Source organism: Nycticebus coucang, chromosome 13 (assembly GCF_027406575.1).
Source record: "Nycticebus coucang isolate mNycCou1 chromosome 13, mNycCou1.pri, whole genome shotgun sequence".
Taxonomy (NCBI): Eukaryota; Metazoa; Chordata; class Mammalia; order Primates; family Lorisidae; genus Nycticebus; species Nycticebus coucang.
This window is the reverse complement of record NC_069792.1, coordinates 90,478,925-90,499,778: the sequence shown is the minus strand read 5'-3', so window position 1 is coordinate 90,499,778 and position 20,854 is coordinate 90,478,925. Positions and strand designations below refer to the sequence as shown.

Here is a 20,854-nt window from a genome sequence, read left to right as displayed (position 1 = left end):
TCATTTATCAAATATTTATTCAAATCAAGTATGAATCAGGGGCATACATATGTTATAATTGACTTTTATATGCTCTGCATTTTCTGTATCATTTGTCCTCACTTAAAAGCTTCAGAAACTAATGATAAAAACCTGAGATATGAAGTAACTTTCTCAAGGTCAGTGAATTACTATTAAAAAGTAGACAAATGGCAATAGACTCTGGAAAGCAGGAACAGTAGATCTCCCATCTCCCTATCCCTACCTTAGCAGGGAAGAAAGTCTAGAAACGAGAACCTCCAAAAAGTTCAGGAATTGAAGGCACCAGCTACCTCTGAAGATGGGTGCAGGTGGGGCTGAGAGTGAGAACATTGGTTGGAAATCTTTGTAAAGAACACATAAATTCTCAGATTCCTTCCCCTCCTATGCACAGCCAGACACCTACCCTAACCCATTCTGGCAGAAGACCTTCCATAAAACCTATACAATGTAGGTTTGGGGTATAAGAAGACTGTTTACAGTGTATGGGGCGTGTGAGAGGCCATACTGGAAAATATAAATAAGTGAAAGTCCTCGTATTAAGTGGGGGAACATATAAGTGAGCCCCTTTCAGCATTCAGCTCCAGGCCCGCTTTTCACCCACCAACACACACACCCCAGGCAGAAGACCAAATGTTTCTTATTTAGGAATAACTAAAAAATCTTGACAATTGGAGACCCCCCAAGATGTAGCTTAATCCCTATGCAGCCACCTACAATGATTGCCCTGCAGTGAAGCCTCCATGCAGTGCACTCTGCTGTGTACTCTACCAGCTCTCATATCTCATTCGTCAACAAAAACACACACCAAAAATGGGAGGCATTTGAGGAAAGCCTAAAACACAAAACAAAACCACATCTGAGACCCAAAGAATGTGTGTCCAGAATGAAAGGACCAACTGCAGATATGATTTAATGTGTCAACATAGATCCACACCACAAAACGTAAAGTGTGAATTTTCTAGACAATTCCTTCAAACAGATAATCATAAATGTTTCAGAAAAAGGGAAAGAAGTCATATTCCAAGGTATTCCAGCCTAGAATTCTATGTCTAGTCAAAATACCAATCATGAGTGGTGAAATAATGATGACTTGGGATACACAAGGTCTCAGTAGACGTACCCTTGTCTCCGCTGGAGAGAATGAGGAGAAGGGCCAGAGAAGACTCAGTGCAGCACATTAGTCAATCTACTGGGGAAGATCCGGAGTGAGGAGGGGACTTCCCCAAGGGTGAGTAGTGTATGTTAATTTAGATGTTAGAGTATGAATTTTTTAGGAAGGTAGGAGACAGAAATTGAAGGGAGGATGAAGAAAAGGAAAATGGAATCCTTATCATCAAAATGAGAAAATAAATAATACATTTAAATCTGGAAAGAAATAAAAACATTGCCATGTAAACATGAGAAAATAGGAAGATGAACACTGGATAAAACAGGGAAAAAAGAGCAATAACTGGAAATGAGAAATTAAGGGTAGAGAGGGAGAGAGCAGGGGACTGCTGGTGTCTATCTCAGAAGCTCTCTAGATCAACCTGACTCTTATAATTTCATGCATCTAAGGGTGGGTGGCTCACACTTGCAGTCCTAGCACTCTGGAGAGCCCATGTTAGAGGATCACTTGAGGTTAGGAGTTGTAGACCATCCTGAGTGAGAGCGAGATCCCATCTCTACAAAAAAAGAAAATTAGCTGGGTGTGGGTTTTGCATCTGTAGTCCCAGCTACTTGGGAGGCTGAGGCAGGAGGATCACTTGAGCCAGTAGTTTGAGGCTTCAGTGTGCTGTGGTGACACTGCACTCCAGCATGGATGATAAAAGGAGACTGTCTCAAAAAAAATTACATGCATTTAATATTGTATTGTCTGGTTTCTCTCCCCAGAGTCAAGGTGAAGGACAGCATCTCAAAATGAATATGAAGAAGTTGAGTCTACAGAAGGGCATGGTGATGGCCTACAAGATGCAGCAGCTAGTTATTAAGGAAAAAGGTGGGAGTAAGAGGCTCAAAGAGGCAGATGGGGTGGGGGTGGTGTCTGCTTCTCTTGGGAAGAGAAAGACCATAAATATGAAACCATTTGCTGCTCTGCCTTCCAAGGAGGAGGAGAAAGATAAGCAACATTTCTCACTATCTAGAGCACGCACCCATCCCACCAGCCACAGCTACCTTTAAGAACAGGCTGGCTGGCGTCACCCTTAGCTCAGTGGGTAGGGCGCAGGCCACATACACTGAAGTTGGCAGGTTTGAACCTGGCCCAGGCCAGCTAAAAAAACAATGACAACTGCAACCAAAAAAGAGCCGGGCGTTGTGGCGGGCGCCTGTACTCCCAGCTACTTGGGAGGATAAGGCAAGAGAATCTCGTAAGCCCAAGAGTTTGATGTTGCTGTGAGCTGTGATGCCATGGCACTCTAGTCTCACCAAAAAAAAAAAAACCAAAACAAACCAGGCTGACTGGAATGTTGCTATTGGGAGATACAGAGATCATCTCCTTCATGGAAAGGAACTAAACTTGGGGTGTCCACCTTAGGGGCATCCTTAGGATGGGGCAAAGTCTGAACCTAATCTCAACTATCTCTATTTATTCAAAGTCACGCCACCCTCAGCAGCTCACCTGGGGGAGCCATAACTCTCCCAGGATACCTGTGACACACCTCAAGCTCTACATGACATCAGCACAGTCACAAACAAAACTGCAGAGAAGATGCAGACTATTATATACATCCCTCGCTCCCGCACTAGCCTCTAAGTGCACAGTCCCCACCGCACACACTGTGGGTTCAGACTCCATGTGGGCAGACCCGCCTGTGTCAGTTGCATGCCTGGGTGTGGCGGTGAGTGCTGGGAGCACAGTGGCTCTCACAATCTTGTCCTCTCCCTTCCCAAATGTTGAGTCCCAGCGAGAGCTCATCCTGACTCCGCTGGCTCACCTCCTCAGAGATGGGGATGTCCTCACCCTACCACACTCCCACTCAGCCCTCTACAGTATCTTCACAACAAAATCCAGATAAGGGAGTGTTGCCGCCAAACAGGTCCACTCCTCACTGCCCAGAGGAAGCCAAGACACGGAGACAGCAGGTGTCACAGCAGAGAAAGGGTTTAACTCCACAGAGCACTAAGTGGGGAGATGGGAGGGATTTCTCAGCTCTGCCTCCCTGAGAATTTGGGAGAGAGGGTTAGTCTGGTGGGCGAAGGATTAGGTAACTCGGTTTGCTTATTGGTTAGGTTTGGGGCAAAATGATAGGGCGTAGAAATGATGCCTCAGTTCCTGGTTCACAATTCCAGTTGAGTCAGTTTCTTGGTATGGGCAGCTGGTCTGAGTGGGTCAGCCAATCCTCTGGACACAGGACCTGGAAGATATCTCAGAATCCACCTACCTTTAGGTTTCGAAAGGGTGATGTTATCTATGGAGAGAGTTCAGAATATTGATGAGTACCAGCTATGTGACTACAGAGTCGCAATTATGGACAGTGACTAATTATTATCATTATTTTTACTAGACCTGTTCCTGGGCCTAACCCCATTGCTGATGTTGCAGCCTTTATTAATTTGTAAAGGTGGATCAGGAGTGTCCTGGTGTTAATTACCTGCTGTCAGTGGCAATAGAGAGAGAGGCTGAGTTCCCCAGTCCTGCAGCTGGTGGCCTCTGGCTTCTGAAGAAAGACCAGCCCTACCCAGAGCAGCTCTCTACCGAGGAGCAGGGGTGACAGTGATGGTCATACTTAGAGAGGCTGAGGCCACCGGAAGGTGGTGGTGGCATCCAAGGCAGCAGTGAAGATAAATTGACTTTAATATAGAAAGAGAAAGAAAAGGAGCCCCATTTTCAACAATATCCAGAACAGTAGCAACAATAACATCAAAAGATAAAAAGAAGTGGTTGGATGAAAGGAGCCCCCATAGCACAGGATGTCGTAGTATCCGGAGAGAGCTGAGCGCGTGCTCACTGGTGACTAACAGCAGCGGCTGAGGCAGGAATGCAAGGAGAGGAAGGGAGGACTCAGGGTGTAGGTGACAACTGAAGGTAGGTTGGGAGGAGTTGGTGGGGGGCATGATTACTGGAGGGGATGACCTGGGGGAGGATGTTTACAAGAGGGCAGAGATGAGCTTGTTGTCAGTCTGCAGAAGAATCCAGGGGAACTGGAGAGGCAGAAAAGAAACTGGGGTGGGAGAAGATAAACTGGGGTCAGTCACGTTGCTGGACATTTACGTCTGTCCCTGGCACCAGGTAGGGAGAGGAGGGCTTTCCATTTTACAGGGGAGGAGGCTGACAGGGGGATCCTAATTTTCCCTGAAGGTACTGGCCAGTGTAATGGCAAGTTACTGAAGTGTTCTGCACTTTAATCTTTTTTTATTTGCCCCCATAGCACAGGATGGGATTAAATTTGTTTAAATTAGAGGATTAAATTTGTTCCTATCAGTGGGACAGGAGGTGAAGACTGATTTTCTTCCCCCACCGTCCAGCCCTCCAGTGCAGAAATAGTGAGGCGCTGCTTTCCCCTAGTGGTCGGGACGTGACTGGCAGGCACTGCCCTTAGGTAGCCTTTCCTCTGACTTCACCCAGGTTTCGCTTCCCAACAGCACTCATCAAACTTTTCTAGTCTTCTTCATGGGCTCTTTCCCCTGTTGAACACTTAAATGTTAGTGTCAGGCAAGTTTCTGACTTCAGCATGTTTCCCCACATGGCGTGTGCAATCACTGGAGGAGGTGGCTGGTTTGGGAGTGAGGGCAGGTCAGTATGAAAAGGGCAGTGGGAGGTCATCTGTTTATTGATAAAGGTAATTCTCAAAGGTTGGAGGGCTCAAGGATTTCATCAGGTGCTTATTTTAAATTTGGTTCCAGGGCATCTTACAAAGAGTAATTCAGACAATACAGAATATTAACAAGCTTCCTGGAGGTTCTGATGGTGGTACAGGGTGTGGGAAAACTTTGGCAGGAATAACCTCAGCTCTCCTAACCAGACTTCTTTTCCATCCAGGCATTGTTTCCACTTCTTCTGGTGGTGAGCAGACCTTTCAGGATGGTGAGTTGTGGAGCCTGGCAGTTTTACTGCCCAGAGCTCGGCCCCGCTGAGCCCTGATCCACTCTGAATTACTGCATGACCCTTGCTTGGGCTGAGACCCCCACATTCCCACAGGGGATGTTCCCCCAGCCAGGCTAGCTCCTAATCTAACCCTGTTATCTGCCTCTGACCCATTCACTGACCCTGGGGCTAGAGGAAGAAGCCTTTCTCTTTGGAACACTGGGATAGGAGTGAGTTGTTGGGGGTGGGGGCTGCCTGAGGGTCCATCTCTCTGGAGAAATTTCTCAACTGAGGTGCTTCTAGGAGGTGAGAAATTGGGGGAGGAAAGAAGGGTTAGAGAGGGAAGACCCAGAGGGGAAGAAGTGAAAGAGGAAAGGTGTGTGGTGGGGTCACACCAACTCTTGGTGAGTAAACATTTTTCTTTCTCTGCCCAGAGGAATTGAGGATCTAACCTTGCAGGGTGAGTGGGTGGGCAGAGCGTGGGAGAAAGTGGAATCTGGTCCCTCCTCAGGCCACTCTGAAAAAACAGACCTTTGATTGCCTCTGTTGCCATCACCCAGGCTTTGGGATTTGGCTCCTGGGCAAAGCAAGTAGAGGGGCTCAGGGGAAGGAGAGGCAGAAGGCTGGAGAAACTCAGTTTTTGAGACTAACTCTTTGTTGAAGAATTTAATTTCTCCTTCTAGAAATCTGTAGCAGCCCCACATTTTCAATGGAAGAGGCTGAGCATAACATACATGTGGGTATGTGCCCCTTCCTGCAAGCATTGGGTACCTAGCCCCAAGGGCTGGCCCTTGCTGCTGTGCAATGGGAAGGGCATTCTTTTATACTTTATTCAAAAGATGAACAAAATATTTTGCTAGTTATATTAATATCTACAGTAAACAGGTCAAAGCACCATGGGTTGACAATGTCCCACCAGTAAGGACAGCATAAGAGATGGCCCTCAGTCCAAGAGAAATAAGTGGCCATTAGAGCAAGACCCCAGGTCTTCCCAGCTAGTAAGAGTCTGCCAAAAGTGGTCTTAGGCCCATGAGGGCAATCCTGGATGAACCCCAAATTGTTGCTGTCCAACCAGGTTCATTGCCTACTGCCTCAGAGGAAGCCAATACCCAGAGACAGCAGGTGTCACAGCAGAGAAAGGGTTTAATTCCCCAGAGGACCAAGTGGGAAGATGGGAAGAATTTCTCTCAGCTCTGCCTCCCTGAAAATTTGGGAGATGTTTTCTAAGGATAGCTTGGGAGGCCAAGAATGAGACAATTGGGTGGACTTCCTGGATAGGTTTGGGGTAAAATTTTAAGGTGTAGAAATCATGCTTAGTTTCTGAGGTCACAATTCCAGTTGAGTCAGTTTCTTGTTATGGGCTGCTGGTCTGGGTGCGTCAGCCAATCCTCTGGACACAGGACCTGGAAGATATCTCAGAATCCACCTACCTTTAGGTGTTGAAAGGGTGATGTTATCTATGGAGAGAGTTCAGAATATTGATGAGTACCAGCTATGTGACTCCAGAGTAGCAATTATGGACAGTGACTAATTATTATCATTATTTTTACTAGGCCTGTTCCTCCCCACTGGCCCTAACCCCATTGCTGATGTTGCAGCCTTTATTAATTTGTAAAGGTGGTTCAGGAGTGTCCTGGTGTCAATTACCTGCTGTCAGTGGCAATAGAGAGAGAGGCTGAGTTCCCCAGTCCTGCAGCTGGTGGCCTCTGGCTTCTGAAGAAAGACCAGCCCTACCCAGAGCAGCTCTCTACCGAGGAGCAGGGGTGACAGTGGTGGTCACACTTAGAGAGGCTGAGGCCACCGGAAGGTGGCGGTGGTATCCAAGGCAGCAGTGAAGATAAATTGACTTTAATATAGAAAGAGAAAGAAAAGGAGCCCCATTTTCAACAATACCCAGAACAGTAGCAACAATAACATCAAAAGATAAAAAGAAGTGGTTGGATGAAAGGAGCCCCCATAGCACAGGATGTCGTAGTATCCGGAGATAGCTGAGCGCGTGCTCACTGGTGACTAACAGCAGCGGCTGAGGCAGGAATGCAAGGAGAGGAAGGGAGGACTCAGGGTGTAGGTGACAACTGAAGGTTTGGGGAGGAGTTGGTGGGGGGCATGATTACTGGAGGGGGTGACCTGGGGGCGGTGTTTATAGGAGGGCAGAGGGGAGCTTGTTGTCAGTCTGCGGAAGAATCCAGGGGAACTGGAGAGGCAGAAAAGAAACTGGGGTGGGAGAAAAGAAACTGGGGGTGGCACCTGTGGCTCAAAGGAGTAGGGCGCCGGCCCCATATGCCGGAGGTGGTGGGTTCAAACCCAGCCCTGGCCAAAAGCTGCAAGGAAAAAAAATAAAAAATAAAAAGAAACTGGGGTGGGAGAAGATAAACTAGGGTCAGTCACGTGGCTGGACATTTATGTCTGTCCCTGGCACCAGGTAGGGAGAGGAGGGCTTTCCATTTTACAGAGGAGGAGGCTGACAGAGGAATCCTGATTTTCCCCGAAGGTACTGGCCAGTGTAATGGCAAGTTACTGAATTGTTCTGCACTTTAATCTTTTTTTTTTTTTATCACAAGAGGATTAAGTTTGTTCCTATCAGTGGGACAGGAGGTGAAGACTGATTTTCTCCCCCCCACCCCCCAGCCCTCCAGTGCAGAAATAGCGAGGCGCTGCTTCCCCGTGGTGGTCGGGACGTGACTGGCAGGCACTGCCCTTAGGTAGCCTTTCCTCTGACTTCACCCAGGTCTCGCTTCCCAACAGCACTCATCAAACTTTTCTAGTCTTCTTCATGGGCTCTTTCTCCTGTTGAACACTTAAACTTTAGTGTCAGGCAAGTTTCTGACCTCAGCATATTTCCCCACATGGCGTGTGCAATCACTGGAGGAGGTGGCTGGTTTGGGAGTGAGGGCAGGTCAGTATGAAAAGGGCAGTGGGAGGTCATCTGTTTATTGATAAAGGTAATTCTCAAAGGTTGGAGGACTCAAGGATTTCCCTGGGTGCTTATTTCAAAATCAGTTCCAGGGCATCTTACAAAGAATCATTCAGGCAATACCGAGTATTAACAAGCTTCCCGGAGATTCTGACACAGTTGCAGGCTATGGGAAAGCCTTGGGAATAGTAATCTCAGCTCTCCTAACTAGGTTTCTTTTCCATCCAGGCAATCTTTCAGATCATGATGAGCAGGAAGACAGTCAGAATGGTGAGTGGTGGAGCCTGGGAGTTTCACTGCCTGGAGCTTGGACTTGCTGAGGCTTGACCCAATTGGGATTACAGCATGACCCTCGCTTGGGCTGAGACCCCTGCACACCTCCATGGGATGTTCCCCCAGCCAGGGTCCCTCCTCACCTAGCCCTGTTCCCTGCCTCTGACTAATTCAGTGACTCCTGGGGCTATAGGAAGCAGCCTTCCCCCTTGGAATGCTGGGATAGGTGTGAGTTGTGTGGGGTAAGAGCTACTTGAGGATCCATCTCTCTGGAGAAATTTCTCAATTGAGGTGCTGGTAGGAGGTGAGAAATAGGGGGAGGAGAGAGGTGTCAGAGAGGGAAGACCCAGAGGGGAAGAAGTGAAATTGGAAAAGTGTGTGGTGGGGTCACACCAACTCTTGGTGAGTAAACACTTTTCCTTCTCTGCCCATAGATAATTGAGGATCTAAGCCTGGGAGGTGAGTGGGAGAAAGTGGAATCTGGTCCCTCTCCAGGTCACTCTGAAAAAGCAACCCCCCTGATTGCCTCTGTTGCTATCACCCAGGCCTTGGGATTTGGCTTCCTGGGCAAAGAGAGTAGAGGGGCTCAGGGGAAGGAGAGTCAGGAGACTGGAGGAACCCAGTCTTTGAAACTCTTTGGTGAGGAATTTAATTTCTCCTTCTAGAAGACTCCAGCCAGAGTGAGAGTGAGAGTGAGAGTGACAGTGGTAACTATATGGGTAAGTATCCCATTCTGCACACATTGGATAAGTAGGGTAGATCGCTTTTGCTGTTGCCATCACTGCCCTTGGGCCTGGCCCTGGCTCCTGTGCAATGGGAAGGGCTCAGAAAGGGCTGGGACGTGGTTGGATGGAGTGGGATGTGGGCAGAAAGGGGTTAAGTAAGACGGAGGAGGTAGTAGAAGGGCTGAACCCTCCAAAATGGGGTAAAATAAAATTGGGGGGAGGAGGAATGAAAAAGGGAGAGGATCACTTGATTTTCTTTCTAGGCAGAAGAGAGGTATGAGTTTTTCAAGGTTAGGTTTTGCCTTTTGAGAGATGGGGTCTCCCTGTGGAACCCAGGTTACAGAGCAGTAGCATCATCATAGCTCTCAGCAACCTCAAAGTCCTGGGCTCAAGTGATCCTACTGCCTCTGCCTCCAGAGTAGCTGAGACTATAGGCATGAGCCATTGTGCCCAGTCCCAAGAATGTTCTAATCAAAGAATTGTCCCCACTTTCTGGTTGGTGCTGATGCCTGAGGACAGATTTTGAGGATCTACAAAACAAGTTGTCCTTGAAAATGGATGCACTGGGTGGACTCTCCAAGAACATTCAGCATGTTGTGTTCCATAGTGTCCTGGCCATGCTCAGAGATCAGAGGGCTCTGGAGAACATGGTGAGGGATTCCAGAGGTGCCTGGGGCTGACCAAAGCTGTAATGGGGGAGAGCTTAGGAGCTATGGCTACCAACACACGTGGGGGAGGAGGAGTGAGCAGAAAGCCAGGGCATGAGAAAGACTGGGGATTCTGATTCCAGGCACAATGATCCAGGCCAGGGAGCACAGTCTCCACACAGTGCCGGGAATGTGCTGGGGAGGAGAGCCTCCTCCTCTACCCCGTGGTTACCATCTTTAGCACAGAAGACACAGGCAGGTTACATAACATCAATGTTGTTATTATTAACAATCCTAACTGTCTCCTATAGCTGGAATTCAATAGCTTGTGTTATTTGGATGACCCTCTTTGCAACATCCTGAATGAACTGCAACAGAACTCAAGCCCTGCGGAGCACGCCATTCTTGATCTCCTTGAAGGCGTAATTGGTAAGGGTGATTAAAGGGATTAAAGTCCCAGGCCCCATGAAAGAACTGTGTTAGATGCCACCTCTCCAAAGCCCCTCAAATATTGTGATTTTTCATGGTCAGAAGAGCTCACTGTGATTACTCTCCACATGACCCAGACCGAGCCTGAGCCTAGAACGTGACCGGCCATTGGTTATTTAAGATACCATTGGAGGTAGAGGACTCCAGTCTCTAGACTCAGAGTCCCAGCCTCTGGGTCATGTCATTTAGCATCCGAGAGATCATTCACAAGAGCAGAAGGAGGATTCCCCAGGGCAGGGAGATTGACCTTCAAGTCTAATAGGTTTTATTCCTCTGCCTCAGAGTTCCTCTCTCAGGGGGTCTCCTGGTTCCTGGTGGGAGTGAAATCTGGACTCTTTCTCACTGTCTTTCCCCACATTCCCCCACCTCCAGAGCTGAATGATGTCCAACATTATTTTCTGGCCTTGTCCATGGAGAAGAGGATCCTGGGCCAGCAACGGGAGCTGGTGAGAATTCCCCGGGGGGGCCTGAAGTTCAGGGATTGGGGTGAGAGGACAAGAGAGAAGAAGAATGGTTCTGAGAAAAGAGAGAGGATGCAGGTCTATGCTGGCAGGGGAGACCTGATCTTGGGGTACCCATTGGGAAATCCCTGGCTGCAGTCTCCCTCTAGAGAGCAGGCCCACTGGGCAGGGGTCTCCCTTGGGACGGCCTTGGTTTCCATGGCAACCCCAGCAGTAGGCCCCAACAGGTCTAGAATATCCATACAGGAGCAAAGGTCTTTGAGGTCTAAGGAGTTGTGAGCAATTATCTTTGCTTTAATTGCAGTTACCATTTGCTAATGGCTCTGCTTTTATCTCTCCCTATACTTGTATATATAAAAAAATGGGTTTATATGCTTATACATGTGCACACGCATTTAGAAATCAAAATACTTAACACTATTCTGCAAGGAGAGTTTTATTATCACCATTCGGTAGGTGTGAAACCAGGGTGCAATGATTTTCAGTAACTTGATCACACAGATCATAGGACATAACCCTAAAGCTCTTGATCCTGCCATTGTCTTGCCTGGTCTCTGGGCGGAAGGTTTCTCTTCCTGATCTCAAAGATGGGTCTGTATAATCTGATAATCTTTCTTCTAGGCAAGGAGCATCTTGGAGCCCCACTTTGAATACATGGGGGTTGTCACCTTCACCCTCAATCCTGAGCTCCAAGCCCCACTCCAGAAGGAGGATTTGGCCATCACCTGTAACCTGTTGGAGGAGTGTGGCCTGAAGATAGAGCTGAATAGTCCCAGGTCTTACTGGTACCCATCAGCCAAGATGTCGCTCTCCATCCTCTATGGGGTCCTCTCGTTGCTGCAGGAGCTGGCTGAGGCCTCAGCTCTCCCTGAGGGGCCCTCAGTCCAGAGGTGCCTGGCTTTCTCCCAGGCTATGCTGTGAGTGTCCTCAGAGCTTGAGAGATGAGGCCATGCCTTTCTGCTTTTCCAGGTGAAGTAGAGATAGCAGTGAATAGAGACTTTAGGGAATGTCTGGGGTGAAGGGAATACTCTATATTGTGACAAGTGTTTACATATCTGTCAAAACTCCTCAAACATTATGTTACAGATTTTCATATTTCACTCTATGTAAATTTTCCTTCAAAACAATATAAACAAATATTGACTCTAGTGAATGGTGTGCATTTTGAATTGTTTTGGGTGAAGTATACTGATGTCAGTATTTTTATGATAACACACTGCAATACATCAAAAATAAGCTTCATTCCCTGAGGTTCTCCATATCTGGAAAACTTTGTTCCTGGAGAGCACCTTGGAGAGAGACCACATGCATAGTGACCACCCTCTTGCCTAGCCTTGCAAATATCTCTTGTTTATTGATTGATGTTTTGGAGAAGACCAAGCCTCATCAAATTTTCTTGAACTCTCTGTAAAAGAATTTCTCTATCCAAATGCATGCTTGTAGGATTCTTTCTTCATCCTTGAAATTAAATGCCTTTACCCTTGTCTCAGTCATTCTGCATCACTGTTCCTGGGACACTAGGAATTGAGCTGCAGATTCAGTCCTTCCCTTTCAGGAAAAGCTTCTTGTATAATTAAATATCTTTTATATTCTATTTTGTTGGCTTCTCTATTTCACAGACACCAATTTTCCTGTTGGGTTCTCTGTATGTAATTTATCTTGTCTAATTTCTATATGTTTTATTTTTTCCTCTGTGTTCTCTGAGGTCACCAGGTCTTTCCTTCATGTTTATAATTCAACTCTCAATTATAATTACTTTCTGATTGACCATTTCGGAAACTGTGTTGTTTTGATCCTCAGCTCATTTCCTTAGCTTTGTAATCTCCCTTTTCATGTAATTCTGTTGGCTTAACTTTGCAACTTTGAGGTCTTTTCTTATTAAAGTATTTCTGTTAAAATTCCCCCAAGGCAAATACACTATTTTTTCTTTTTCTTGAGCTATGTTTTCTACCTGAATTGACTCTTCCACTGTGTTATCTTTCCTGTGTGGATTCTCTTTTGTTCCCCTGTATTGGTCATCTTCTGCCAGGGTTCCACCCAGGGGCAGGGTCCTTTGAAACCTGTGGAACTGGTTGTGGTTGACTGAAAAAAAATAAAGTTAAAAGTGGTGATAGATAAAGAGACTGGACATGCAGAATAGAGTTTTCAAAGGTGGGAACATGGGAGACCACCACTAGCTTGTGGGGTTCCAGTGAGTGGCCCTGAGTGATTGTTCCATTTAGCTTTTATTGAAAGCTATTATCTCATTTAGCCCAGAGGGTAAGCTGAGGAAGGGAAAAAAACGTCAGCAGTTTCTCTGAGTAAGCATGTTAGTTCTTATTCCATCTATAATCATTAACTTTAAGGCCCTGAGCAGCCTTGAGAAATATGAAACCTGAGCCTTGTGTGGGGGCAGCCTCCTGTCTGTGGTCACACACACAGATTCCTTGGGGGAGGTTAACCTCCTTTAGTTTTTTGTGGAGCAGATGCGACATCAGTGGAAGAGAAGAATTTTCCTCTGATCTCCACCCAGAGGCATCTTCCTCTGTGATTAGGGTACAAGCCCTCCTTCCCATATTTCAGGGCTGTTCCCTTGATCTCTGCCCTGGCCGTAATACAAATCCCCACAATGGGTATTTGCTTTGACTGTTGACTGGGCAAGGGACGGCCTGGTTAATGTTCTTTCCCAGCTTTGCACATAGCTCTCTCTATGGCCATTCTTCTTCAGACTGTTTACAGACCCAGCAGGGGTGTTTGCAAGCTGTATCCCCCGGTACAAGCAGGAACTGCTCAGATAAATAATTTAGCTGCTGGTTTAAAAGTAAGCTAGCTAAACCGTTTTTATGCTGCCTTGCTCAGCTATTCCTCTGTTTTCCCTTTTTTCTGAGGGTGTTTTCCCTTGCCAAGAATGGGGTCTTTGGTCCCCATTCTCCCTGCGATCTTTAGCATGGGCAGCACTGTCCAAACTATTTGCATGAGGTCAGCAGGGTAAGTGAGTTTTTCTTAATTCCCTTGCCAGTTGAAGTGAGACCTGTTTCTGTTCTGAAAACTATGGGAAGTCACAGCATGTGGAAGGGGGAGAAGGGCTCACCTGGGCCTCAGCCGTCCTGCCCCATGACCTGGGCTTTCTCCCACCATCAGTGATTTTCAAAATTCTCTTATTAACAAAAAAAAAGAGGTTTATGCTTTGGAAAAAGGATTTTTTATTTTATTTCTCTTAAAATGTCTTTTTTTTTATTTCTTTATTTTATTTTCTTATAATGTCTTTTTTTTGTAGCTCACAGTGACCATTCTGGCAAGCTGGAAAACACAGGCCAGGAAGCTCTTTGCTGCCAGTCAGGAATCTCTTTGCTGCCAGTCAGGAATATCGGCTTTAGGGGACAGACAAAAGGAACAGGATTTTATTGTGAGTGGGGTTGCAAAATGTGCATATTCAACAAGATTTGGGAGGATACATGATTATTTATAAAGCAAAATCATGCAAAGGTGTCATTGTGCTTTATATCCCCTGCTCCATCATGGCTGGGAGCTTGGTATTCAGGTGTTTCTGGGGTCTCCTTAGCCAAGAGGGGCCATTCGCTTAGCAGAGGGCATAGGGTTTTATTTGTAGTTCACACTTGTTACTTAAGGTCTTTTACCGCATCAGGGCCTTTTACCCTTCTGGAAATGACTTTTGACACCAACTATCTGGATTCACTCAAGAAACCCTGGCCCTTTTGTCAATCCCTGTACTGATTGAGGTCAGGTTTCTTGAATTTCTCCAAACGAGGGTGAATGAAGCAGACCCTCCATTATTGGGGGACCAGCAGAAGCTTCCTTAGCTCTTCTCAATTCTAAATGTGCTGCACTAAGACCTTTTCCAGTTCATCAACATCAGCTTTCTTCATCCGTTTCTTAACAGGGGTTTAAACATTTTCATCCTGCTGGCTGAGCTCCCTGACACCCTTCGTCTTTCTCCTTTGTTTGCTGACACCCTTTATCTTTCCCCTTTGCTCTTAGGAATCAGACTCATCCTCACTGTCCTAGTTTCAGTGTAACTTTTCCCTTTGAAAAACGTCCTGAGAGTAGTGGCTATATCACAGGCAGCCAGAATCTGAACTTGACACAGTATCAGGGTCTGCCCCGAGACAGTTCTTTCAGTGAGTGCACTGAGGCTAGAGGCTGCAGTTCAGACCACTAGACTCTAAGCTTGGCTCATCCGTTCCTTCCATCTTAGCTATTACAGATCACAACAACCCAGGGATTGTATATTTTGCTTTTTCTTGTTGCTTGGCCTTTCCTGATATATCCCTGAGCTGGCTGCCCTGGGAGTTGAATCTATCACTTCTAATTCCGTTGCTAACTCGTATCTTTAGTAACTGATCCCTGCACAGCTGCAGTTTTATTCCACAGGTGAGGAGGGACTAGGGAGCCATCCAGGAATCAAAGGTTCTGCGTCCCTCATTCTTTCTTTTCCCAAACCACGTGTTTCAGTGAGTCAAGGTCATTTTAGCCAATACCATTTTTGAGGACTGAAAAATTATTTCTGATACTAATTACCTGAGTCAGGCTAAACTCTGTAAATGTAGGGCACAGTTCTCCATAAGATGGCCCTTACCCCAGATGCCAGCTATACACTTGGGAGTTCCTAGGACAGACTCACTTCTGACCAACAGGCTACAAATTCAGGGGTTCCCACTACCCCTCAGTTTCAACAATTCACTAACATGACTCAGAACTGATTGAAAGTACTATACTTACATTTCCATTGTATTATAGCAAAAGGATGAAAATGAGAATCAGTGAAAAGCCCTGAAGTTGCACAGGGCAAGATCTGGGAGAAGTCCATATGTGAATGTTTGTTGTAAAATTTTCATATTATTATAGGGGTACACACAATTATGACATATAGTTTGCTCTTATCAGGTTAAAGTCATAGGTTTGTCCTTCACCCAGGGGGTGTGAAAATATCTGTGCAATGCACCCATCAAGTGGGAATTCACCCAACCCCTTCTTCCCTTCTCCCTTCCTTGAATTTTGTTGAGTTTTTCTCTCTGGTGATCATGTTGGGGTTAGTCTACTAGTTTCAATTTATCACCTTTCTTTTAACAAATGAATTTTATTGTGTATATTTAAGGTGTACGATGTTATGGGATACACATAGGCAGCAAAAGGACACAAATGGGAAACGCTTGCTCGTATCCTCAGGGGTGGTTCTTGCTCTGGGCACATCTCTGTGTGCAGAATGCTGCCCACCAAGTAAGCTCACCTGAAGGGGTCCTCAGACTGGTCGGCGCATGAAGGCCTGGTGTGTGTAATCACCATTTTACATTGCAGACCTGTGGTTTTTACAATGCACATTACAGAAAGTAAGGCTCCATTTGGTAAATCTCCTCCCGGGGTGATTTGCAAAAAGTGTAGTCTGAGCTACGCTTCCAATCGATCGCAGGCCAGATTTCCAAGGTTGAGACGGTAGGCATGGGACTTTTGTGAATATTAATAAAAGCAAAAGTAAAATCAATGCATCGTGAGATGCTGTCAACTGAAGGGAATGTTGCTGTTCTGAGTGTCAGTTCTGGGTTGTGACAGATTGCTCACAGGTGTGGGGATCCTGTTCCCACTGTTTCCCCTCCTGCAGGGGCTTTTCTTAGACCTATCATCCCACAAGGGGTGATTGGCCAGGGCATGGGTTTGGGGCAAGACTTCATTGTCCTTTTTCTTTATCTTCAAAATATTGCAAGGTTGGCTAATATACATGTGAATGGTGCTTGACACTGAAGGAGGTGTTAGGAATGTCGGCGCCTGTTGTGCAGACCCCCCATCTGGACAGTGCAGAGGCAGGGCCCAGCTGCTGGCTCTCGCCCTTGCTCTTCCTCCTGAAGCTAATTCCTAATTCTCCTACTGCCCTTGGCTGACATGCCCTGATTGAGCCCATGTCTCCAAGGATGGAAAAAGAAAAAGGGAAAAGAATAAAATGTATAGGAATGGCAGGTCGCATTAGGGTTCTCTAGAAAGATAGAATCAATAGGATATAATAGGATATGCATGAAACAGGCTATATATGTAATAGGTCACACACACACGCACGCACACGCACAGGAGAGGGGATTTATTAGGGAACGTGGCTCACATTGCACAGGTGTTTCCAAATGATGCAAATGAACATTGGCTGCTTAGAGCCTGTGCTGTACAGAAGAGGTGGTTTGGGGGGAAACCACCCAAGTTCCAGTTCCTTGCTATCTAAACATGTAACTTTTTTTTTTTTTTTGAGGCATAGTCTCATTATGTCACCCTCGGTAGAGTGCTATGGCATTACAGCTCACAGCAACCTCAAACTCTTGGGCTGAAGCGATTCTCTTGCCTCAGCCTTCCAAGTAGATGGGACCATAGGTGCCCACCACGATGCCCGGCTATTTTTTGGTTGTAGTTGTCACTGTTGTTTGGCAGACCTGGGCTGGATTTGAACCCGCCAACTCCGGCGTATGTGGCTGGCGCTCCTAGCTGCTGAACTACAAGTGCTGAGCCCATGTGACCTTCTTACTGGTGTATTATTCAAGTGTAGAGGACACTTTCCGCAGGGAATGGAAACGGAAAGGGGAGCTGGTGTCAGCTTGGAGGGGGAGATGATCTGCTGATTTTCCACTGAATGGAAAAGCACGGAGAAAAGTTAGACATCCCTAGTGAGTCTAGTTCAGCATAGAACTTAAAAGGGGAATACCAGAAATGGATTTGAAGAGAAGAGAATAGTGGAACCAAACCATCTCTTCTTCTAACTGGTGAGCTTTAGATGGTCCATTGTCTTGTCTCCTACTGATTCAGGCGTGTATGTGCTGAGGTAGAGCTGTCCAGCAGAAGTATGATGTAGTCACGTGTATAATTTAAACTTTTCCAGCAGTTACATTAAAAAAGTAAAAATGAAACAGCTGAAATTAAGGTTCATTATGGCATAGTTATATGATATCCAAAATATTGTTATTTCAACATTAAGGACAAATAGCAGGATGGTGTAAGAATGAAGGAAGCACATGTTGTGCGAGATCAGGGAAGTTGTGTTGGGTCGTGGTACTGGAGCTGCAGTCAGGAGTGGAGGCCCTAGGTGCTAGATGGGGCAGAGTGTGAGTGTGGCGGGATGAGGATACCCCCATGTCTGCGGAGCTGAGCCAGCTGAGTCAGCATGAGCTCTCGCTGGGACTTAACATTTGGGAAGGGAGAGGACAAGACTGAGAGCCGCTGTGCTCCCAGCACTCACCGCCACACCCAGGCATGCAACTGACACAGGCGGGTCTGCCCACGTGGAGTCTGAACCCAAGTGTGTGCGGTGGGGACTGTGCACTTAGAGGCTAGTGAGGGAGCGAGGGATGTATATTAAAGTCTGCATTTTCTCTGCAGTTTTGTTTGTCTGTGACTGTGCTGATATCATGTAGAGCTTGAGGTGGGTCACAGGTATCCTGGGGAGGGCAATGTGCTCCCCACCAGGTGAGCTGCTGAGGGTGGCAGGACTTTGAATAAATGGAGATAGTTGAGATTAGGGTCAGACAATTGAGTTCAGAAACTCATCCTAGAAAAAGTGCCACATACCCTTTTGCTGAATATCACCGTGGTCACCTTCAAACTACTTCCCTTGGCCATCTGGGGGCCATACGGATATTCAGTGATGAGGTATGTAGCACCTTTTCTAGGATGAGCTTGTGAACTTAATTGTCTGACATCCCACAGTGGCACCTCTGATGGCCATTCCAGAAAACAAGTTCCAAATTTGCTTTTGGAAGGTGTTGGCATCAGTGCGTAGCTTCCTAGGGGAGAACCTCCAAGGTGACCATAGTGATATTCAACAAGGATGTATGTAGCACCTTTGTTTGCGAACTTAATCATCCGACCTCATATGTGAAGGTAGAGGAAAACCTACATGGTCAGCAAAACAAAAGGCTGTGTGGTTGGTGGGAAGTATAAAAGAAAAAATGGAACAGGGTGACAGACGAGGCTGGAGAAGAAGGCAGGGTTCTGAAAGCCCTGCTGAGGGGAGACAGAGAACCCCTGAAGTGCTGTCAGCAGTTGAGTGGGGTGACCAGAAACTGTTTCTCATAGGGGCACAATTGACACAATATAAAATCTGCCCCTCTTAATGTTTTGTAGTAGTTTTAACGAATGTGTACAGTTATGTAACCATGCCTGCAGTCAAGACACTGACCATCCATCACCCTCCCCAGGGTGCCTTGAGGCTTTTGAAGTCATCAGCGTCTCTCCTAGCCCTCAGCCCCTTGTAACCACTGGTTAGTTTTCTGTCCCAACACAAAAATGGAATCATTCTCTAGGTAGTTTTTTGGGTTTGGCTTCTTAGTACGTTCATAAAGTTGTGGAACTATGATGACAATAAATATTAGAACATTTTTTATCACCCGTAAGGGAAACCCCATACCTGTTTGTAGGCATAGTGTATTTCCCCCAATGCTAGGGAACTATTAATCAGACATTGTAGTTTGCTTATTCTGGGCATTTTGTATAAATGGAATAATACAAGATCTTTGGTGACTGGCTTCTTTTACTTAGTAGGATGTTTTCAAGGTTCATCCATGTTGTAGCTTTTATTAGAATTTCCTTTCTTTAAGTCTAATATGACATTGTGTGGATATACCACGTTTTGTTTTATCCACTTGTTCATTAATGGACATTGGATTATTTCTACACTCTAGTTACTACAAATAATGTTGCTGTGGCCATTCATGCACAAGTGTTTGTGTGGACATATGCTTTCATTTCTCTTGAAAACATACCTAGGCATGTTCTGGGTGTTATGGTTATTCAATGTTTAACAGTTTGAGGACTGTCAAACCATCTTCCACGCGAGCTGCACCATTTTCCATTCCCACCAGCAGTGGAAGAGGGTTCAGATTTCTCCACATCCTTAAGAACACTTATTATATCTTTCTTTTTTGAGTATATTCATCCATGTAATATCTCATTGTGATTTTAATTTGCATTTCCCAGATGGTTAGAAATGTTGAGCATTGATGAAAGAAATTGAAAGAGACACAAATAAATGGAAAAATATTCCATATTTATGGATTGGAAGAATTAATATTGTTGAAATGTTCATACTAACCAAAACGATCTGCAGATTCCATGTAATCCCAAATTCTACTTTCATTTTTCAAAGAAATAGAAAAATAATCCTAAAATTCATAGGAGACCAGAAAAGACCCTGAATAGCCAAAGCAATCTTAAGCCAAAAGAACAAAGCTGGAGGGACCACAATGATTTAAAAATACAAAGGTATTGTAATCAACGTGGTATGGCATTGGCGTAAAAAGTCAAGTCAACAAGAGGAACAGGATAAAAGCCCTCAAATAAACCTAAGTGGTATGTGTGGTCATTGATTTTTGACAAAGGTGTCAAGAATACATAATGGGGAAAGAACAGTCTCTTTATTTAATGTGTGCAGAAGATCTATCTGGATATCCACATGCAGAAGAACGAAACTGGACCCTTATCTCACAGCATATACAACGATCAACTAAAAATGGATTACAGGCTTATATATAAGAACTGAAGCTATGAAGCCACGAGAAGAAAACAGAGGGAAAAATCCCCATGATAGTAATCTGGGTGGTGATTTCCTGGGTAGGACTCCAGAAGCACAGTCAACAAAAGCAAAAATAGACAAATGTGCTGGTGTCAAAATAAAAGGCTTCTGCACCACAAAGGAACCAATTAACAGCATGGGGGAACAACGGATGGACTGAGAGAAAATGTTTGCAAACCACACGTTTGGTAAGGGGCTAACATCCAAAATAAACAATCATGAGATCCTTAACAATGGGGCTATGTTCTGAGGAAAGTGTGGTTAGAGGATTTTGTTGTGTGCACCTTGTGGAGTGTACTTGCACAAATCTAGATGGGCTGGCTTCCTGCACACTTAGCAAATGGAATAGCTTAGTGGTCCTCGGCTACAAACCTGCACAGCACCTTAGCATACTAAATACTGCAGGCAAATATAACATGGTGGTAAGAATTTACACATCTAACATATCTAAACACAGAAAAGGTACAGTAAAAATAAGTATAAAAGAAAAAAATGGAACAGCTGAATAAAAATTACCACGAATGGAGATTACAGGGCCGGAGGCTGCCCTGGGTGAGTCAGCAGGTGAGAAATGAAGGCAGACTTTAGGAGCACTGCACACTCAGGGTACGCTAAGTTTATACAATAAAATGTTCGTTCTTCGGTAATAGATTAACCTTAGATTACTGTAAATTTTTTACTTTATTAACTTTTACATTTAAAAAAGCTTTTTGACTCTTTGTAATAACCTTTAGCTTAACACACACATTGTACAACTCATGTCTGTTCTTTATATCCTTAT

General features: G+C 45.6%; 1 protein-coding gene across 1 annotated transcript in view; it reads left to right on the top strand.

Moving 5' to 3' along the window:
- Positions 1–20,854, top strand: part of GSDMC (gasdermin C) — a 56,435-nt gene that overhangs the window by 15,586 nt on the left and 19,995 nt on the right. Inside the window, exons 5-12 of the mRNA XM_053558693.1 lie at positions 1,894–1,999; positions 4,982–5,026; positions 8,879–8,932; positions 9,458–9,588; positions 9,897–10,014; positions 10,357–10,520; positions 11,157–11,452; positions 14,514–14,653. Coding sequence (XP_053414668.1) covers positions 1,894–1,999; positions 4,982–5,026; positions 8,879–8,932; positions 9,458–9,588; positions 9,897–10,014; positions 10,357–10,520; positions 11,157–11,452; positions 14,514–14,653 — 1,054 coding nt within the window. The remainder of the gene's footprint in view (positions 1–1,893; positions 2,000–4,981; positions 5,027–8,878; positions 8,933–9,457; positions 9,589–9,896; positions 10,015–10,356; positions 10,521–11,156; positions 11,453–14,513; positions 14,654–20,854) is intronic.